The sequence below is a fragment of the Macrobrachium nipponense genome, chromosome 31 (genome assembly GCF_015104395.2).
Source record: "Macrobrachium nipponense isolate FS-2020 chromosome 31, ASM1510439v2, whole genome shotgun sequence".
Classification (NCBI taxonomy): domain Eukaryota; kingdom Metazoa; phylum Arthropoda; class Malacostraca; order Decapoda; family Palaemonidae; genus Macrobrachium; species Macrobrachium nipponense.
The window spans coordinates 39,378,510-39,401,009 of record NC_061093.1 but is presented as its reverse complement, the minus strand read 5'-3'; the positions used below and the strand labels follow the sequence as shown (position 1 = coordinate 39,401,009).

The 22,500-nt window shown below is 35.0% G+C and overlaps 1 protein-coding gene across 3 annotated transcripts in view; it reads left to right on the top strand.

Moving 5' to 3' along the window:
- Positions 1 to 22,500, top strand: part of LOC135206901 (uncharacterized) — a 48,744-nt gene that overhangs the window by 18,118 nt on the left and 8,126 nt on the right. For all 3 annotated transcript variants that reach the window (XM_064238382.1, XM_064238383.1, XM_064238384.1), the window contains 6 exons: positions 1,039 to 1,662; positions 3,434 to 3,598; positions 4,588 to 4,723; positions 5,489 to 5,605; positions 12,647 to 12,842; positions 13,531 to 13,651. In XM_064238382.1, coding sequence (XP_064094452.1) covers positions 1,039 to 1,662; positions 3,434 to 3,598; positions 4,588 to 4,723; positions 5,489 to 5,605; positions 12,647 to 12,842; positions 13,531 to 13,651 — 1,359 coding nt within the window. The remainder of the gene's footprint in view (positions 1 to 1,038; positions 1,663 to 3,433; positions 3,599 to 4,587; positions 4,724 to 5,488; positions 5,606 to 12,646; positions 12,843 to 13,530; positions 13,652 to 22,500) is intronic.

The window sequence follows — 22,500 nt, the reverse complement described above, 5'->3', positions numbered from 1 at the left end:
CAAGAATTATTGAAAGGTTAGGATTTACAAATCTGGGTAGGAGAGAAGTCTTTAATCAAAGGGAAGTGGCTTTTATTGTTGTCTTAGGAAGACAGGGGGACGCCTGAAAGAGAACAAATGCTCGAGTCAAAGTACTGTGAACTTGAAACTAAGGATCTGTTGGTTTGTTTTTAATTTTGTGCGAGTGTGTATATAACTATCTCATATTTCTGCAAGAGAACTAGTGACAAATAACTCATTGACGAAAGGATGGTGAGTGATAAAACCCACACGTGAAATTCAAATTTGGTCAATATGGTCTCTTCCGTTTCAACTGGAAAGGCCGATAAGATTGAATTCTTTTCGTGATCCTAAGACTCCTCATCAGCTGGCCCCTCGCTCACGTATATGGAATATGTGATCATGATACGAGCTGATTACGTTCCTTTCTTCAAAAAAATACGTTTATTATCATCAACGCATTTATATAATTTGTAAATTGATCTCTTTAGTCTTAGAAAAACCCTGGGTTCAGTACGCAAGGAATGACTGACTTTTTATCAGTTCATCAGTTTGCTTTCTCCGCACGATAAATGAAGTGAGTAAGAAGTTAAGAGGAATGAATGTCAATTATTTCTTCTCCATATTGAGTATACTATCAATATACTTGTAAAATTTAAAGACTGCACTTACTCAGACACTGCCAACTGATGACTCATAGAAAAGCCTGTAAATAAAAAGAGCTCAAGCTTCTTTTCATATAATGGCTTCATGATTGTAATACAACTACCTGACGAACTTTCGAACCATTTGTATGTATGTGTAAACACAAACACACTCGTCAATTTCTTTTATTTACTAATGATGTCTAAGGGAATATACAAACTCCTGTTTTTTCTTATGTGATCTGTTCTCACTTGTTTTAGTCTCGCAAAATATTGTAAATTTATGTCATTTTCTTTGTAGGGGAGATGTAATATCATGACCTATTTGTAATTTTAACTTGCTTTCATTTTGAACTCACTACCATAGATCTTCGATCTCCGTCTCTCATTTCAGGCCATCGGTTTATCTTGGGCTTTTGATGGGACTAATATGACGCACGGTACTCTCCCGAAAGAGTACTATTTCCCCGCCTTCAGAGAACACGCCACTCACAAAGGATCACGGGATAACCTCCGTCATCGGAAGAATCACGCGTTCAAACACGGCGTCAGGTCGATGAAAAGCCATCATGTGGCGGAGGAGGCCTTTGAGGGTCCAAATTTCCCAAATCTTGAGGAATCGAGACACGCGTTTGGGCTACAGCAGCAGCAGCAGATGGGTATCATGAGGCCCTGGGCCACCCCGCATCAGCTTAGCTCATCTTTTCAAAGAGGGCGAGAAGGAGCGGGAAGACGGGCGGAGGATAACCTTCCCGTTAACCAAAGTCGTGTGGAAACTGAAGGAAGGATGAGTGACGGGCAAACGTTGGGATCCTTTAGTCGCTTAGAGCGTCCTAAAGAAGAGGGCATCGAGTTAAGAAGAAAATTTCAAGAGAGGGAAATTGAGATGGAATCTTTTGGGGAAGTTGGCACCGCATTTGATGAGGCCGGAGAGACACCTGCTACCGTCCAAGAAACAGAATTTTTAGACAAAGACAAAAGGATTCCGGTCTCCTCTGAACATCTTTGTCGGTCAGTGGTAAGTGGAGATGAAACAAGCCAATAAAATTCATTTGCATAGGATACCCCACACAATCTCCCTAACACACACAAACTCTCTCTCTCTCTCTCTCTCTCTCTCTCTCTCTCTCTCTCTCTCTCTCTCTCTCTTGCCTAGCATATAAGGTTCTCGTATATCAAAACATTTTGGTTTAAAAAGAAAATTATCAGTTGTTAGCAAAGAGAACTGCATAATACCAACTTTATGAAATATGATTTTAAAAAGATCACTTTATTTGTACTAAATGGGAAGCATCATAAAAGGAAATCGATATTTTATTCATGCATAAAGATTTCCCACCGAATTAGCCTATAGTCTATCAATAAAAATAAACCTTCCATGCACATAGCTTAAGGAAAAAAGAAACCTACAAGGGTATTGTGCTGCTCTTCATAGATTTGAGAAATACCTTTCCTGTACCACTATAGAAAACATGGTAGGAAATTATACGGAAATAACGAAGCAATCAGATAAGCTATCATGTCTCCGGTAGGGGCGAGACAGTCCCTCTTTCGCCACGCAATTTCAGCAGAGCAAATTATCTTGAAACATTTCCATGTTCCCGAAAATAGTTGAGTTCAGTCGTTGCTAAAGAAATCAACGTTAGGAGAATGGAGGGATAAGAAGGCAGCATAAATAATACAATAAAGAAATAGTGAATGAAAATAAGATAGGGGATAAGACAGCATAATACAATCAGAAATAACAATACAGATAAATAGTGTTGGGAGAATGTAGGGGATAAGAAGACAGCATAAATAATACAATAAAGAAATAAGTTTAGAGAATGTAGGGGATAAGAAGACAGCATAAATAATACAATAAAGAAATAAGTTGGGAGAATGTAGGGGATAAGAGACAGCATAAATGATACAATAAAGAAATAAGTTGGGAGAATGTAGGGGATAAAAAGACAGCATAAATGATACAATAAAGAAATAAATGTTGGGAGAAGGAAGGGAGGGAATAAGAAGACAGCATAACTAATACAACATACGATGACCATAACTGAGCATCAGAATCAGAAAAATCTTGAGAATGATAACATTTCCTTTTAATATTTTACAGTTTTTGTGTGTTCCAGTGATTAAATGATTGTCACGCATGTTTTAGTGGTTATAACTAAATTAATGTGTATACCATTTGAAAAATGCTGTTTTTTTTTTCAAAATTCATTTGCTATCCCATAAGTATATGATGTTCTTCGCTTTATTATATTCTTGAAGGCATAAGCATCAGAGACAAATTGAAAATATTAGTTTCGGGTAAAGAGCAGTGTTTTCATGCCACCTGTGTGTGAGGAATTTAATACTATGCATCTTTTGATTACTGTTGCTATAAGTACAGCCTCCCATTAAAAAAAATAACCTACATGATTTTTAAAAGTATTTCTTATATGTAAAATAATATCTGTTAATATTCACTGAGAAAAAAGAATATCATAATATCATTACCAACTTTTGAAGATAACATATTTTACACAAATTCAATCACCGTCCTGTAATGATGAATTTTCGGGTTATTAAATGTTGAACAGTTGCTAGATTAATCGTTTAACTCTATTATACTTTATCCATTTTCAGTCGGAATGTCTTAATTGTTTTCCGCTCATTTCATTTCCAGACGAAATATTTTGAAATTAAGCATATTCTAAGAGGTGATCAACAACCCACTTGCACAGACCTGACATCTACGGTGGGGGCTAGAACTGAAATTCTACAAATCCCTTTTTTTTTCATCTGTCTTTCAGGAAACATTTTTGCCTCCTGATCTGTATATGCTGGACACGTGCGCTCTTTGCTACTGGTACATTCACAACCGCGACCTTTTCGTCCTCAAATGGGAAAGAACTTCTCGTCAGTACAACAATTTCACCATTTCGGTGCTTTCAGATCCGTCTAATCATTCCAATGTGGTAAGTAGATAGGGATACTAGTGATCACTTTATTGTGTTATTTTGAAACCACTTATTGATTACACATTTCAACGGTCAGAAACATGCATGTTGATGATGTTTTCCTAAGCGTATAAAGGTATGATAACGGAAGTTCATTAAATTGAGGTGTAACATGGATTATCATACGTGTATTGAAAAAGGGGAAAAAATTTTAACAAAATGGAAAACTGTTTTCTAGAAACAAAAATAGAGAATTTTTATGACAGAAGTGGTGGTAACAAGCGTAATTGTTTATGTGGCACAAATGAAGTTACCTCATCATCCTCAAAAAGATGGAATAACAGAGAAGTTAGTGAATGGGTTGACAGTTTGGGTTGACATTTTCATTTTTTTTTTTTTTTTTTTTTTTTTTTGTTTTTTTTTTTTGAGAACATACTGTAGAGGACGATGGCGTTAGATGTCATTGGGCTGAATGTTTGTGAATATAAAATTCTAACGAGAGTTTTGAGGAATTTGTTAGGATTAACGTTGATAAAAATTTTGCTAATAATAGGAAAAGGAATATTACAAGGGTATATGAACAGCGTGACTATGTTGTACTTATATCTTTTGCTCGTAGCCAAATGTGCTGGGTGATCAAAGATGATAATAAAACAAAGGTGTAGGTACAGCAGGAAATTTCCAAGAGGCACTGACGGATACTGAAGAGACTATTCTCTGCTCATCTCTTAAACAGAACATAGATGGATCTTGGATTCCTTTCCCTGTTTCTTCTGGCCTATATTTTTTCATGGACATGTACCTCATTGGGAAGAAATATTTCTTATATCTCAGCTACGATTAAAATGCAGTGAATCTGCATCACTCCTTATACAATATTTCTAGGGAATTATTTCTTGGACGAGCTTTGACCCCTACGCCTTTGGTCCTTCGCCCAAATGGCTGGTGGGCGCAGGGAAGTTCCGTCATCTAATTATCTTATGAAATGCATTTTGGATTCTCTGCAGGTGGTGGCCACAATAGAGTCAGAAGCACTAATGGATTCCTTCAGCGGGGAGGAAGGGCGGCAAAAGTGGCGCAGCTGCTGCCAGGCTGCAAGGGAGTGCTGTCAAAAAGATATGCGCCAAACGACCTGGCCCTCAGGTTAGAGTGTGCATAAGTGAAAAGTATTAGGCAGGAGGCGGCACTCTGTATTTTTGCTAAAATAACTGTTCCTGTAGTCATGCAAAGGATAATTGCAATCAAAAGTTCTCTCTCTCTCTCTCTCTCTCTCTCTCTCTCTCTCTCTCCGTCTCTGCCCGAACGTCTATCTGTCTAGTATTATATAAACTTAAATACATTCGTTGTATTTTGAATGAACCCTATCAACTTTGTTTTGTCCCATTTGTAAACCAAAATTAAGACATCTCTTCAAGTTTCTACTCTCTCTCTCTCTCCTCTCTCATCGTCCTCTCTCCTCTCGATCTCCGTCTCTCGTCTCTCTCTCTCTCCTCTCTCCTTTTTAGATTAGAATAATAGGAATGCTGATCTGCTTCGCCTAATTGGAACAGAACCACCATCTCAACATCACTGAGGCTAAATCATTTGGAGTAGTTTACGCATGTGTATATGTATATATATATATAATATAATATATATATATATATATATAATATATATATATATATATATTATATATATACATACATATATATATATATATGTGTGTGTGTGTGTTTATATATATATATATATACTACATATATATCTCTATATATATTATAAAATAAATTATAATATGTAATTATAATATATATATGTATATATATATATAGTATTATATTATTACTTATACCTACATACATATATAGAAAGATAGATGGACATACACATTTGGTTAACGACAATAGTCATTTTCATTTTCTTTAGGCTATTGTCCTACAACGTGGGACGGATGGCAGTGTTGGCCCTCCACCCCGCCGTTCACCGAAGCGAAGCGTGCCTGCCCTTCGTACAGCTACCACGGAAAAGCGGCCTCTTGTTCAAGTTAGTTTAGTCTGTGTCTTTGTGTATGTGTGGAAGGAAATAGTTGCTTTTGCTTACTGAGCCGTTGAAAATGAACTCTTTTACGTAGTTACATTTTGGTTCGGTTCGTTAGTTTTTTCTATGTCATCACTTTTCGTTTGTCGAATTTTTACAGTATTGCTAGGAAATTTGTCTTTAATTTTTAAGGTAAGTTAACATTAGCGGGCTTATTGAAATGCTGCATATAAGTGATTAATTCTGGGGAGGTATATCAGTTATATATCTTAGAGAGGTGCATCATTCAATATTGTTTCACATTTTTTAAGCCTGACTGGGTAGCTATGCGACTTTTGAGTAATGTTTCTATTTTATTTTTATTCCTTTCTGTAATCAACCCTACAAAGCTGGAAAATCATTATGCTCTTCCCCCTAGCCTGTGTGCATGTGTTAGCATAATATTTCATGGATAAAAAACGGAACCTGACGAAATCCGGGCATATATACACAGTAGGATGCCATTGCAAGCTGATCAACCTTTGGTTAAATATTGGAGGATTAAGAAATTATAATGGCAATACGCAAGCAGTTGCATTTCCTACGTTTACAAAGTCTGCACTTTGTATGCCAGAGGTCAAAGTCATAATACATCATAGCCAGCTACATATTTGTACCATTTGCGTATCATCAAATTCATAATGGCTAGTGGCCAAGATCAGTATACTTCTCAAGTGACTGAATTTGCAAAGTTCAACCTTCAAAGGTTCTAGGTTAAAATATATTTCATATGCGTCATTTGAGCCGCTGTATAGTAATAAGTTCATTTATGAACTGTATAACGCATCGTTGGAAATATGCTTTTTGATAAGTGACAGCACTCTTATTTTTTGAACATCAAAAGGGAAACATTTGTCATTTTACAAGCATCATTGCCATGGACTTTGCTTGAAATGTAAATAACTTTTTTGTTCAAGAATCACGCTAATAATGATACATGTTTACGAACAGGTAATATAAGTGATAGCGTATGGTACTTAAATGTCGTACCTTTCAACAAGTATTTCCCCTGATGGATCAAGTTTCCTTGCCATTAGCTCAACATATTCCAATCGCAAAATGTCAGAGTTGATTCATTTCCAGCACTGAAACACTGTACGTATCACGAATCTTTAATTGTAGCCATAAAAATAAAACCAGACTACACAAGGAAATGTACGTAAGAAAGGGCTACATTGTAGGACTGAATACCTCTCATCAAAGTGATCTGATATATCAGACAGAATCGTGAAAATTCATTTCGTAACACAAGAAAATTACTAATTTTGCAATTCATTTATTGAAGGAGATAAGCCATTGTCAATGACTTTGGTCAGTAGATTTGTCATTCGTAAATATTTTCTGCTGTATGATCAGTTTGGTTCTTTTCGCTTTTTTCCTCTTTAGATGAATAGCTTATTTGCCCATATTTCAATATCTGTTTACCGCTTTTTCTTGCTTTTTTTTTCTCACCATCTCCGTATCTTTGACTCCCTCGTGGCCATGTGCTAATTGTAATTGCTTTTTCTAAAAAGGGATTAATTTCCCCATTCAACAAAATAAGCAGGACTGCAGTAAATCTTTTATTCGATTACACTTTTATTCCACTCACCCTTACCGTCTCATTTTTAATCAGAGCATTTTTTCCAGTATTCCCTCCGGAGTTAATGGGGATTACTGTTAATTATTCCATAGGATATTCATTTTAACTTTTCAACTGTCCCGGTTTCCATTATGCATTGTTTTCGTTTCGGGAATAAACTTTTGTTTGAGAGAGACAATGAAAATTGTATAACCAAATTAACCAGTGTGAAGTGAAGTTTAGGGAAAATGAAAAGATAATTAGATTATCCTTTGGGGTCGGAAAAGACAAATATTTCGATAAGACTGATGAAAACTGAAATTTTTCCTGGGGGTTCTATTCAACGGGACGATACTGATTATGTATCCGGTCTGGTTCGTGATTGCTTATCCATGACGGCACCAATATATACAACATAAACCAGAAATTACCGTCTCATTCTTCTGACGTCTTGCTTTCGAAGTCATATTTCCACAGCCTTCAAAAAAGATGTTGTCTCATTCTCGAGCATTTGGAGCATTCCACCTTTCGGACATTACAAATCCGTTCTTATTATGTCAAGCAAGCGTACCAAAACTCTATTCTGTAACTAAGAAGGCACAGGTGCCAACTCTTGCCCGAAAGTTAAAGGGAAAATAGTTTACAGTTATTTCGAAGTGAAAATAATTGACAATAATTTCGAGCTTTGATTCTGACAAATGTGTAAATTGTTTTAGAATCTCCTTTTATTTATATATTTCTTAAAAGCACGGAAACCTTATAACATTCAAAAATCATATTGCAGTTCCTGGCACTTGTCTGGAGGTCGTCGCCAGTGAACCTGTATCTCGTTGCGTCATCATGATCTTTTTCAACCTATGAAGTTGGGGGATGGATGTTCTCACTTGACTCTAAGTCTCAGATTATCGTCTTGGTTAACATCAGCTAAAAATCTTAATGCTCCCATATGAGGAATACCCTACGCAAATCGAGTAAACATACTATCTGAAGATAAATTAAGTCCGGATGAAAAATGGAAACCAATTCAGCCATTGATCTGAAGCCGGAGATTACTATACTCGTAAGGTTTCGAAATGTCTGATTAAGCAGCTACCCATACGAAACTCTCTCTCTTCCATGTCAGTATAGCTAACACCGTAACTCACTGTGTCTCATGGGCAATGTATATAAATATATATATATATATATATATATATATATATAATATATTATAATATATATGTATATAAAATTAAGAAATAATATATCATTTTGTCTTTCAAAGACATTATTCATGAAAATTCGACCAATCATACAATTTAGGTTTACAGCTTCTTAATCTCCGGCTCCAATGAAATAGCCTGAATTGGCTTCCATTTTTCACCAGGATTTAATTAATGTTCCTCTTTCCTCAGATAGTGAGTCAACACACGCCCATACACATGTATATAGATACATACATACGTAATTCTACATATACATGTATATGTGTGTGTGCGTGTGTGTGTGGTGCGTGTGTATATGTACTCGTATGTATATATACAAGTGTATCTATATATACATATATACAAAACACAAACGGTCAGTTAGGTATGGACAACAGAATTCTGCTATTTTCAACCATATAAAGGAACATAACCATAGAATAAACTGGAATTTGTCACGTGTAATTTATAGCAGCAACTGCCGGTACAAGAGTCAAATGATGGAATCGGCCTTAATAAAAGAGAGGCAGGTAATGAACATCTCAAAAGGAGCATGGATTTCGGACACGATCGACAACCTCTTCATTCAACCAACCCTTAAGAAGATTAAAGGAAGATTATCAGCGGGGGTGACTTAAATTGGCTTGTTTGTGGATGGACCTCTTGGTATATACCACCTTTTCTGTAAACTTTTCTCATTCATCTACCTGAAGAGGGAGACAGCAGTCTCTGAAATATAGTACTTTTTTTCTCTATATTTTGTGTGTTTTATGGGCTCCTTTTATTAGATGGAATTCTGTTGTTACAGAACATTGTTACCAGTCCATATACATATATATGCACTATATATATATATATACTGTATATAGAGGATGGTAGAATCATCTGAATATGAATTCATAGACTGATGTATCGTTTCCTAGAAAAACATGAGATCATCGGTATCAATTAATCTCCAAAATAACAAAAAAAGAAATTTAAAACAGAGTGTTCCTAATAATGGTTGATAATAACTGAGGTTTTTCTTTTACAAAAGACACCTAGAATTATTATTAAAATTCTTATTATCTTATTCATTCCAATTATCCCGAATTTTAGTTTTTAGTTTAGTGAAAACAAAGTAATTACTCTTAAATGAAGTAGGTATTCCGGGGCTCAACCACTATGAGATTTTATTTATTCTATCGAAATAATTTAAATGCCCTACTTGAATGATATTGGAAATAAAAAATTGCCTAACGAAAAATTGATTTCCATTTAAATGAACGCTTCATCTTTACTAAAAAGGACGTGTTGTGAATCGAATGTGAAGAATTTATAATCTTATCAGGAGTGAATTAATATTTATGGTGTTCATACACACACATCGTATATACGTATATATACATATTACTATATATATATATATCTATATATATATATATATATATATATATATATATAATATATATATATATATATATGTGTGTGTGTGTGTGTGTGTGTGTGTGTGTATTTTGTGTGTGAGTGGTGTGTGTGTGTGAGTGTGTGTGTGTCTGTACATGCATTAGAGATGTATGAAAAATTCACTTTTTTATAAATCCACATTAGCACTGACAATTTCTTAACATCCATGCCCACATCCGCATCCTCATTCGCATTGCCAGCAACATTCGTATTCGCAGTATGAGAATGCAGATATGAGGATATATATATATATATATATATATATATATATATATATATATATATATATATATATATATATATATAAACGAATACCACAGGAAAATGTTAGGCAATGTCTTTACTAAGACATTGTCAAGGAACGTCCTTGACAATGTCTTAGTAAAGACAAAAGCGCTTGGATTTCTGCTTATCATTTTCCTGTGTATTCGCTTATTTAATGAAGTCACGCGCAACTACTGTGATTATATATATATATATGTATATATATATATATATCTATATATATATATATATATATATATATATATATATATATATATATATATATAATGTCACAGGGCATGGCCAGGGCTAGACTTGATACGATATTTGTTATCAGAAAAAAGGTTTGGAATGTTAGTGAACTCAAAATAAAACCAGTGTAACAAATAAGGATTCACTTAACATAGAAATATACATATATATTTATAGTTTGAATGTTTCCGCCTTATGATTTCAAGAAAACTGTTGCATAATAACGCTTATAGTATCTACGGTCGGGTGATAACATTACAAACACAGGCGAGTATGACAGTAGGCCGGTTAAGTCATCAATCTGACAAATTAAGAGTGTTATTTGCACTTCTTAATGTCTATACTTTCTGTACGTTGCATACGAAATAAATGGATAATGATAATAAATTCCAAAATTATTATTCAATTAGTTATTAACCTCTTTCTTTAATAAGAGTGGACTGTTGTAAATTACGTTCCAATATTTTTTCAGGGTGCGTCAACTTTTTAGGAGTCCAGTTAATAGGACGACTGTTTTTTCGCACATGAACGATATTGCGCTGTTGTTCTGTGTAGTATTTTTATGATGCCGAATTCTCCGTTCCGGTGATTTTCCAGCATGGCCGTTATAAAACTCGCCATATGACGTACGTGGCATTTAATACACACAGCCATTCAGTATTGTCAGGAGTACTCTTTAAATGTACGCCTTTCATAGTATTGTTGTACTTAAATGCTACATTATCGTTGAAATCTTAAAGTAAATGGGGGAACATCTTTAAACGTATTCCTGTCCAGTACAATGAATTTTTTTTTTTACTATAGTGGTTTATGCTTTCATCATAATTTTTTTATTTACCTAATGGGTGCATCCTCCCATCCTCCAATAATGTATAAATGTATTTAATTTTTTTTTGCTCGTATACCTAATTGCAATTCCTAAATATTTCCGGGCCCACATATAAGAATTTCTTTAAATGGATTTGGACATCGACTACTTGGCTTTATCGTAGGTGCCAAGACAAAAATATATAAACAAAGATGAAATAAAGTACGTCAAAATGACCCTTGAATGTCCACTGCTGTTCTGATCCAATACAACTTATTGGAATATAGTACAAAACATTTATAATTTGTCTTCATGTTATATCTTTATCAGTATTTTCCCACAAAAAAGGGCAGACTGATAATTAGCAAACAGAGCTGATACTGATCCGTGCGAAGACCCTTGTCATACATTGAAAAAAAGCTGTATTTGTGATGCACATTACATTACAGTGCATACAAGTATGTCAACCGACCTCTTACTGTAACGCAACTAGCGAAAAGGAATCTCCAACCGATGATTTCATTATAGCCCGCGTACAACGCGAATTCCATTTTCGGCAGATTAGGCTAGACTAAACCAAACTCAGGACATATGAAAAGTCACCATCTAGAAACAACCACTAGCTAAGAAGGATTCATTTTCCATTTCCAGACATGACTTCATCCATCGTCAAACTACTTATCTCCTGAAACATGCGTGTCCAGAATTTGCACCTTTATTTGTTAGTGGCAAAATTCGACGAAAACGGTACTACAGATCTCACAATTCATTCAAATGAGCTAATATAACGTTACAGTCAGACATATAAGATAAAAAAAGATCTACTTTCAACTGTCACTAATTAGCAATGTTCGTTAGTGTCAGATGGCGCCCTACGTAAATTCAATCTGTTCATGCGTTAATAAGGCGTGTATTTCATCAATAACTTCTATTCATGATCATAGTCTAGTTTTTATTGAGTTCCATATTCACGGATACTTTATGTTATAGCTTATCATAGTGCTGCATAAGTCAACAGCTAATATTAATGGGTAGTTGGATGTATAAATCAAAGTCTAAAGCTTTGATCTGTAATGTAGTTGAGCTATCTGTTTTATTCATAGCAGAGACTTCGGTATTTGAGATATAATACGTGCAAGTCACGTGGGATTGCATGAAATGCAGAAGTACGGTATCGAAACATCAAACAAACATGAAAACTCACGAAAGCTGATGCATGTGAAAATGAGGTTTCGGTAGAGTAGGGTACACAAAGCATACCAGCTACTGTTCTCTGTTGGTGATTACACAGCAATAGAGGGTAATGTTTTCGGAGCATTTTATTATTTTATATTATATTCAGTATAGTATTATATTATAAAAACACAAAGTAATCGTCAAAAGTTTAAAAAGCCAATGAGAATATGCTACCAATGGTCTATTCTTAATCACTGCCTCAAAATAAACAGATATCTCCTCAGAAGGAAATGACCTATTAATTTCTCCCACGAAAGAAATGGCGACCAAGCAATGCGAGGGCGACGGCCGGTGGTTCCGCCTCAGGAGAGCCAATGCGGAGAGAGAGTGGAGCAACTACTCCTCTTGCAGCGTGGCCGAAAACGTCATTCGCCGCCTGTACGTCCACATCGTTGCCGATTGCCTTTCGACGGCCATGCTCTTGCCAGCGCTCTTCATCTTTTTCTCTTACAAGTAAGATTGGCGGCTTTCACTAGTGCATAATTCAATGGTTATTGAGATCAGAATATTATATGCTACATATTATATACCACGGTCTATAGACCTTCTTGTATACGAGCGTGATGGTGCGTGCTACGCTGCGCTGAAACCCAGCACTGCCCGTCATGCCTCCCTCTACCCTCCCGATCCCATGCCTACCCAGAGCCCGCCCAGCCTCCGACCCCCCCCCGAGGCGGACAAACAGTTTAGCAGGAAGAAAGTGGATGTGTAATGTGTTCCCCCTACCATTCCGATCCCCTACTTATATATATATATATAATATATATATATTATATATATATATATTTGTATATATATATATATATATACATATATATATATATATATATATATATATATATATATATGTATATATATATATGTATATATATAACATATATATATTATATATATATATATATATATATATATATATATATATATATATATATATATATATATATATATATATGATATATATATATGCAGCATACATGTATACATTGTATATAATATAGCATATATCATACATCATCATTAATGATAAGAAGATTGTCCAGAGCCTACACAGCATTCATTAATTATCTCTTTGCCCTTGAAAAATATTCGTAGGAGTAATTGTTCTTCACACTTTGAAGATTATGATCCTTACAATTCACAGGCAACTGCGCGTTCATCGCATAACTCTCCACAAGCACCTGTTCATTAGCTTGCTGCTGGAGGCGACCGGAAACATATGCTTCCGACTGATCCAGCTTCACAGAGACGAACTCATTCAGCAAGTAAGTGGCTTATCTATTATTTTTTTAGAATTAAGGTTCGCTCAGTTATTGTTGCTGGATGTGTTTCGAGGCTCTTATTTGGAGCGTCGTTACGTCAGTCATGTGCTTCGACGGTGCAAATTATATTTCATTTTAAAACATTCGTGGATTATTCGAACGGAAAACAGGTGAGTGAAAATTGCGTTTCAGTTGCACTTCAGTTTAAATATATTATTATTATTATTATTATTATTATTATTATTATTATTATTATTATTATTATTATTATTATTATTATTATCATTATTCAGAAGATGCACGTGGCCCATGTTCACATGGAACAAGCGCTCAGCGGCCACTGACTTGAAATTCAAGCCTCCAAAGAATATAGTGCTCATTACGGAGAAGTAAGAAGAGGTAAAGGAAAATACAGAAAGAAGAGATCTCGCTTATAAAATAATAATAATAATAATAATAATAATAATAATAATAATAATAATAATAATAATAATAATAATAATAATAATAATAATAATAATAATAATAATAATAATAATAATAATAATGACAAAAGTACTGCAGAAGATGGATGCCGTGTACCAACTCAAGAAAAGAGGCAACAGAATTAACCATCTGATGTTCATGGACGACATCAAGCTGTATGGTAAGAACATCAAGGAAATAGATTCCCTAATCCAGACTGTAAGGATTGTATCTGGGGACATCAGGATGGAGTTTGGAATAGAAAAATGCGCCTTAGTCAACATACAAAAAGGCAAAGTAACGAGAACTGAAGGGATAAAGCTACCAGATGGGAGCAACATCAAACACATAGATGAGACGGGATACAAATACCTGGGAATAATGGAAGGAGGGGATATAAAACACCATGAGATGAAGGACACGATCAGGAAAGAATATATGCAGAGACTCAAGGCGAAACTCAAGTCAAAACTCAACGCCGAAAATATGATAAAAGCCATAAACACATGGGCAGTGCCAGTAATGAGATACAGCGCAGGAATAGTGGAATGGACGAAGGCAGAACTCTGCAGCATAGACCAGAAAACTAGGAAACATATGACAATACACAAAGCACTACACCCAAGAGCAAATACGGACAGACTATACATAACACGAAAGGAAGGAGAGAGAGGACTACTAAGTATAGAGGACTGCGTCAACATCGAGAACAGAGCACTGGGGCAATATATGAAAACCAGTGAAGACGAGTGGCTCAAGAGTGCATGGGAAGAAGGACTGATAAAAGTAGATGAAGACCCAGAAATATGCAGAGACAGGAGAATGACAGACAGAACAGAGGACTGGCACAACAAACCAATGCACGGACAATACATGAGGCAGACTAAAGAACTAGCCAGCGATGACACATGGCAATGGCTACAGAGGGGAGAGCTAAAGAAGGAAACTGAAAGAATGATAACAGCGGCACAAAATCATGCCCTAAGAACCAGATATGTTCAAAGAACGATAGACGGAAATAACATCTCTCCCATATGTAGGAAATGCAATACGAAAAATGAAACCATAAACCACATAGCAAGCGAATGCCCGGCACTTGCACAGAACCAGTACAAAAAGAGGCATGATTCAGTGGCAAAAGCCCTCCACTGGAGCCTGTGCAAGAAACATCAGCTACCTTGCAGTAATAAGTGGTACGAGCACCAACCTGAGGGAGTGATAGAAAACGATCAGGCAAAGATCCTCTGGGACTATGGTATCAGAACAGATAGGGTGATACGTGCAAATAGACCAGACGTGACGTTGATTGACAAAATCAAGAAGAAAGTATCACTCATTGATGTCGCAATACCATGGGACACCAGAGTTGAAGAGAAAGAGAGGGAAAAAATGGATGAGTATCAAGACCTGAAAATAGAAATAAGAAGGATATGGGATATGCCAGTGGAAATTGTACCCATAATCATAGGAACACTAGGCACGATCCCAAGATCCCTGAGAAGGAATCTAGAAAAACTAGAGGCTGAAGTAGCTCCAGGACTCATGCAGAAGGGTTTGATCCTAGAAACTGCTCACATAGTAAGAAAAGTGATGGACTCCTAAGGAGGCAGGATGCAACCCGGAACCACACACTATAAATACCACCCAGTCGAACTGGAGGACTGTGATAGAGCAAAAAAGAAAAAAAAAATAATAATCCGATAAAGATCTAAAATAGGTACGCATAAAAATGAGATGTTATATTTATCAAGGTGCTTATACCCGTAAGCATGGTATGTTGTATTTATTAGGTGTTTATATTCACTCTGGTTTATTTACCGGTCAGAAATCCTAAAGTTTCATTAAAATCTTTCTAAATTACTCATGGTAATAGATAAGCTGCAAAATGCAAATTTCTGAAATATAGACATTCCACGAATTTATGGGGAAAAAAAAGCTGACTTTGAACTAATGGGCGAAAAATTCACTAATATCGCGGGGTCTCGGAACTAAATTATAAGGACGGCTTTGAACTAATGGGTGAGAAATTCAGAACTAAAGTATGACGACAAAGCAAATTCCTTTATAAATCTACTAAAACATTTGTCTACAAAATTACTCAGGAGAGAAAACTAAAATCTTTTTGCTAGGCTTCTTTTCATCATATTATATTAAATCATTTTGGCGAATGATGTATTTATCCATCGGGATTGTCCACTATGAATGAATAAATGACGAATTCCTAATTACAAAACTTCAATGGCGCGATGTAAAGCAGTCTCTTTTTTACTAAAATAAAATACATTTTGTAAAATGGCTGTACATGAGAAACTTTCTCCTATTTTCGACTGAATAATGAAGTATAAAAACAGCCTCATTATGAACTAATGTACACGCACACATATTTATTTATTCAACTGGCACGATGAATAGGAGATTTTATTATTAATACCACGGTCCCCCGCTTTTCGCTGCGGCTGCTGTGGGTGTTTTGACGGGCGAGAGAGCGAAGCAAAACGGCGCAAGTGCCCTATGGTTTTAATATATCATCTGCTAACCCTCCGCTTTTCCCTTGATATGCACCAGGATATTCACTTTACGATATTAAAGCCGAGGAATTCTCAGATAAATGGTTTACTGTCCACACTAGAATTTACAAGCTCAGCGAGACCACAATTCCATATTGCTGAAATATTTGCCTCCAACGTCTGTCTTTGGGGAAGCCGTGTCATTGTTAAAGAGCTGACAAAAGGATGGTATTTTCTGGCATTTTTTAGTTATGTCGCTAACAAACGTCGCACCAGGGATATTATTTTCATGCTTATTTGTTAGGATGGTAGACAACCCATGGACATGCGCTATTACAATTTTGGTGCAGACTTATTAAATAGCGTAATGTTTGTTGGTAGATCCTTAAAAAAAATTCCCAGTGACATAGCCTTTAAAGGCGAATTCCCGTTTCAAGTGATATTTCACCATAAAGAATAACTAAAGCATTGTGGCTAATCCAGTTACCTGTAAAAGTAGGATAAACAAGTTAAGACTTGACCATTATGTTCTCTTTAATGTGTAGCCTATATAATAGGGTAACTAAGAAATGACAAAGAATGTCTAAAATGTCCAAAATTTCTAGGTTTTTCAGCCTAGGTACCGAAAGATTGATGTCCTCCCAAACAACCACCTCCCCTCGGTGTCTATCTGGGGTAGTTCGAGTGTGGATATTTGCACAAGCACTCGGTTTGACTCCCTCTCTCTCGCTCTCTCCCTCTCTCTCTCAGAGGTAATATAATATTAAAGCATATAACAAGGAGTTGTCTTGCTATCACTGTTTCACGTTTTGATGACTCGTGGGGTTGTTCGTACTTGTTCTGCATATAACCATAAATACCATATCTGGAGCGTTCAAATGTATTTTAAAATCATTGTTCAAATGAATTTGGAAGACAGTTAAAAACACTGAACTAATCGTAGTTAGAAAGTACAGTTTCTCGAAACCAATTTTTTCCTCTTTTTTTTTATTTCACATGAAATAACTCCAGAACTAGATGATAAGTATTCTTGTAAATTAATATATATATATATATATATATATATATATATATATATATATATATATATAACCTGAGAAAGGCGACGGCTGCCCTTCAGTCTTAGCCACATCATGCCAATCCGTTATCCTGCGTAGTGACATCGACAGCGGCTTACAAGATACCTGGCCCAGAGGTTGGTTCATCTTTAGTCTGCGTCTGGGGAAAGCAATATAGCAACAGCTTGTGAAGTGACGTTTCTGTGAGCTTTAATACACCACGTTCAGAAGGAAAATTCTTGACAAGCCACAGTATGTGCTTCATGTATAATATGAACTGATCCGGTCTGTCAGCGTACTGTCTGGCATACTGCCAAAATCACGACCAAAACAGCAAACTCTAGTCTGGTTTTATATATATATATATATATATATATATATATATATATATATATATATATATATATATATATTCATACTACTTCAATGCGTTTTTCGTCTTGATTTTGGCAATATGCCGGACAGTACGCTGACAGACCGGATCAATTCATATTATACATGAAGCGTTTACTGTGGCTTGCCAAGAATTTTACTTCTGAATTCGTGTGTGTGTATATATATATATATATATATATATATATATATATATATATATATATATATGTATGTATATATATATACAGCATATGCGAATTTGTTCTAGTGGTTGCTCCAATTCGGAAATGAGTGGTCCTTCCGAATTTAGATACGTATATATATTACACGTATCTATATATCTATATATGTATGGGTGGGAAATTTCGAACCCTGAGATACATAAATAAACATTTCTACTCTGATACCTTTACCTTCATCTGGGACGATGAAACCAGGAAATCGAGATCTATTAGTGTACTAACGACGTTAGTACATTGCCCGGAGATTGTATGCGATAGTATGCATACTTCCTTTTTTAATCTATAGACATCGTAAAAATCGTGTCCCAATCGACGCATCTTTACACATCGTAAAAATCTTCTTGCAATCGACGCATCATTAATTATCGTAAAAATCATCCTGTAATCGACGCATCTATGACCATCGAAAAAAAGTTAGAAATTAATGTTTTGTTTCAAAATATAAATATGTGTTTTTTAACTGACTTTCGGAATTTGTCGCTGAATATTACAGAGCTATTGTTTCTCGCTGATGATGAATTTTGATGAATGATTTCACCATTCGTGTCTGTGGGATATTTTGGAAAAATATCTCAATTGAAGATCTATCTTGAAACTTTAAGAACAGAATGGAGTGGTCGGTTAGAAAGTTTAGATTATTTTGTAATATATAATAATTTTTGCAACCATTTCATATGGTGTCCTCTTGTCATACATGCATACATATGTGCATATACATATATATATATATATATATATATATATATATATATATATATATATAGTTTTTGCTCACTAAATGAAAGAAACATATCACTAAAATATTCTCTCTTCCTTTAATCATTCGTCAACATCGGCAATCTGCTGGTTACTATGGAAAAACTTATTTTTAACTGTAGTGGTTTTAAACGTTGACATTTCTCAAATAATTAGGAACTTGAGGATAAAAACAAACTCGTGTCCCGATACCAATTCGAGGATTTTCTCTTTCTCGTTATGTATACTGGAACTGTTAAAAGTGCCCAAGTTTCAATCTTTTCCAAGTAAGCCACTGCTTTCATTTTTACTTAGAATACACTGTTCTTTGTCTTAGCTGGAAATTTATCATGAAAAAGTGAGACAGAAAAGATACCGATTCGAAATCTTCTTTACTTGCTAAATTAAAGATTTAGGAACTAAGTAAAAAATTGAGCTGTAAAATCTAGTTCGCAATTACAACATTTCAAGTCTTTATACTGATTTTAGCTAAATTGATTCACAGACGAAAACAGAGTTCAATGAAAGATTTTATTATGCCCAAACTGATGATTTAATGGGCTATTAAAGAACAAATAATTCTAAAATGTTGGAAAATATCTGAGAAAGTAATTCTTCAAGCAGTGGAGTAAGTCACGTCTTGAGAGTAAAATAAAGAAAAACAAAATTCAAATGCTTTAAAGTCAAAGCTATGGTTGTAAAACCCTTTTTACGACGCATTTATTTTTCTTTCAATTTCGAGGTTAGGTGGATCTAAATATCATGCAATCGTGTGCCCATGATCAGTTCTAAAGGATTAGAGTTTATCAAAACTACCAAACAAAATCTGGTTTTGATCTAATATCGTGCCGCTGAAGTCAATTATCAACTGATAAGACATTTTCTTCAATATTTATTCTATTTATTTATTTGGAGCTTTGTTAGCTAGAGTCAGTTATTCCGCTTTAAGGAAATCACTATCCTTTTTTTTTTATTTGAAACGAAGGGTAAAGTTATCTTTCTGATCGTGGTATTTGGCCTACTTTCAGTTTTTTTGTAATTTCTTTTTAGAGTGTCTGTTCGTTACATAATTAAAATGTTGCTGATAAATATAAGCAACAAAATTAATATATTCAGCTTTATACATATTTGAGGATCATGTATGACTAGGCTTCCGCGTTTCTTGTGGTTAAATCTATGGTTTTAGTTTGTGACCGCCTGAGTGATCTCGGATCATCCTGGATTATCTCTTTGATCTATCCCCTTTTGACAATTAATTTTTTTTGACCTTGTAACCTACTTTACAATATTCCATTCGTGCCCCGACGATGCCTGAGTAAACAGGAGAAAGCTCTTGCTACTGACCTTCTGCCTGTCTTTTTTTCCTGTGGCATTCGCTTAATATATATTATATATATATCTATATATATATATATATATATATATATGCGTATATATATATATATATATATATATATATATATATATACATATATACATATGTATATATATATATATATATATACATATATATATATATATATATATATATATATATATATATATATATATAATATTATATATATATTCTCAAGGAAGCAAGAGAGACGTCTTCTGGTAATTTAAAAAGGCTTTATTAAGCGACGTTTCGGGGTCCAGCCCATCATCACGGCTGTAAAAAGGATTAATACACATAAATATAATAAAAAGACTCATCCTAATAACTAACATACATTTAAAATTCATAGAAAACATAGTACAATGCTAAGAGAATTACCATATCAAGTGAAAGGGAGAAGACGAGTGACAAGAAGAAGAAGGAAAGGTTCCAAGTAAACATAGTTATGCCAGTAAAGAGGGGTAGCGGTAGTTTGATTGTTTAATTTTGGAACTATTGTTTTTATGAAAAGCGATTCGAAAAACAGCAAGCTCTTGAGGAGAAGAAGCCCGTGTAATGACTTTAAAGTGTTTGTATTCTATGTTGAATTTGCATTTTTTTGAATGTTCACGAATGTTCGAGAATTCTGGTGAAGACAACCGGACAACCGTTTCTATAACTCACCCCCCCTGTGGCAATCAATGCGGACTTTAAGAAGCCTAGCGTTGGGAGCCCCGACATAATTTCCCAAACAAACTACATTTGGGACACGAAAATAAATAGACCGCATTGGAAGTCAGAAGAGGGCTCAGCTTTTCTTTATATCTAAATAAAGACCCAATAGTTAATGGGTTTCTTAAGATTAGTTGGCTTTTTATGGCCGGACAATATTCACGTATTAAACGTTTAACTTTGGTATAAAACGTTGTATCACTGATAAACGGGACACTAGCAAAGAAAGGCATTCTAGGAGCAGTTGGTCTGTTATTTTTCTCTATTAATTTATTATTTAAAAACTTGGTTAGGTATTTGAAGAAAACCTTAGCTGGATAGCAGTTATCGGTGAAGTACTGTTGTAAAAGAGTAATCTCATTGTGAAATTCAGACCAGCCAGAGGAGAGAGAATATGCCCTGTGGAAGAGTGTTGTATAAAGCGTTTACTTTAAAGTTAAAACTACAAAAGCTGTAAAAAGTTTGTCTAGTCCAGTAAAAAGTCCGTTTTTCTAAAAAATTGAGGTGTTAAAACCATCCGTATTACGTGACACTTCTATATCTAAAAAAGAGAGCTTATTATCATTTTCATAATCAATTGTAAACTTGATATTAGGGTGGGCTGAATTGGCAAATTGTAAGAAGGAATCAGCTCTGTCTCTGTCTCGAAAAAGAATAAACGTATCATCAACGTAACGGCAGTAAAAGAGAGGATGATTAGCTAGAGGGCAATTGTCCAGCAACCGCTCCTCCAGTTCACACATAAAAATATTCGCCCCCAATTACAAGTTGGCTAAATACTTAGTGCCGCTATTAACAGAGTTCTCTCATAATAATTATACCATTAAAAACGCTGAACAATTTAAAGAAAGAATATTGTCTCAAGATTCGGATCTTTTTATGGTTAGCCTTGATGTAGAGTCTTTGTTCACCAATATCCCTGTGGAAGAAACAATTCAAATTATTTTAAACAAGATTTTCACTAATAATGATGTTCTGTTTCATGGTTTTAATTATGACAATTTTAAGAAGCTTTTAACTTTGGCAGTGCAGGACACCGCCTTTATTTTCAATGGGAAGTCTTATGTACAAAGTGATGGTATGGCTATGGGCAGTCCTTTAGGCCCAGTCTTTGCGAATATTTTTATGTGTGAACTGGAGGAGCGGTTGCTGGACAATTGCCCTCTAGCTAATCATCCTCTCTTTTACTGCCGTTACGTTGATGATACGTTTATTCTTTTTCGAGACAGAGACAGAGCTGATTCCTTCTTACAATTTGCCAATTCAGCCCACCCTAATATCAAGTTTACAATTGATTATGAAAATGATAATAAGCTCTCTTTTTTAGATATAAAGATAAGTGTCACGTAATACGGATGGTTTTAACACCTCAATTTTTAGA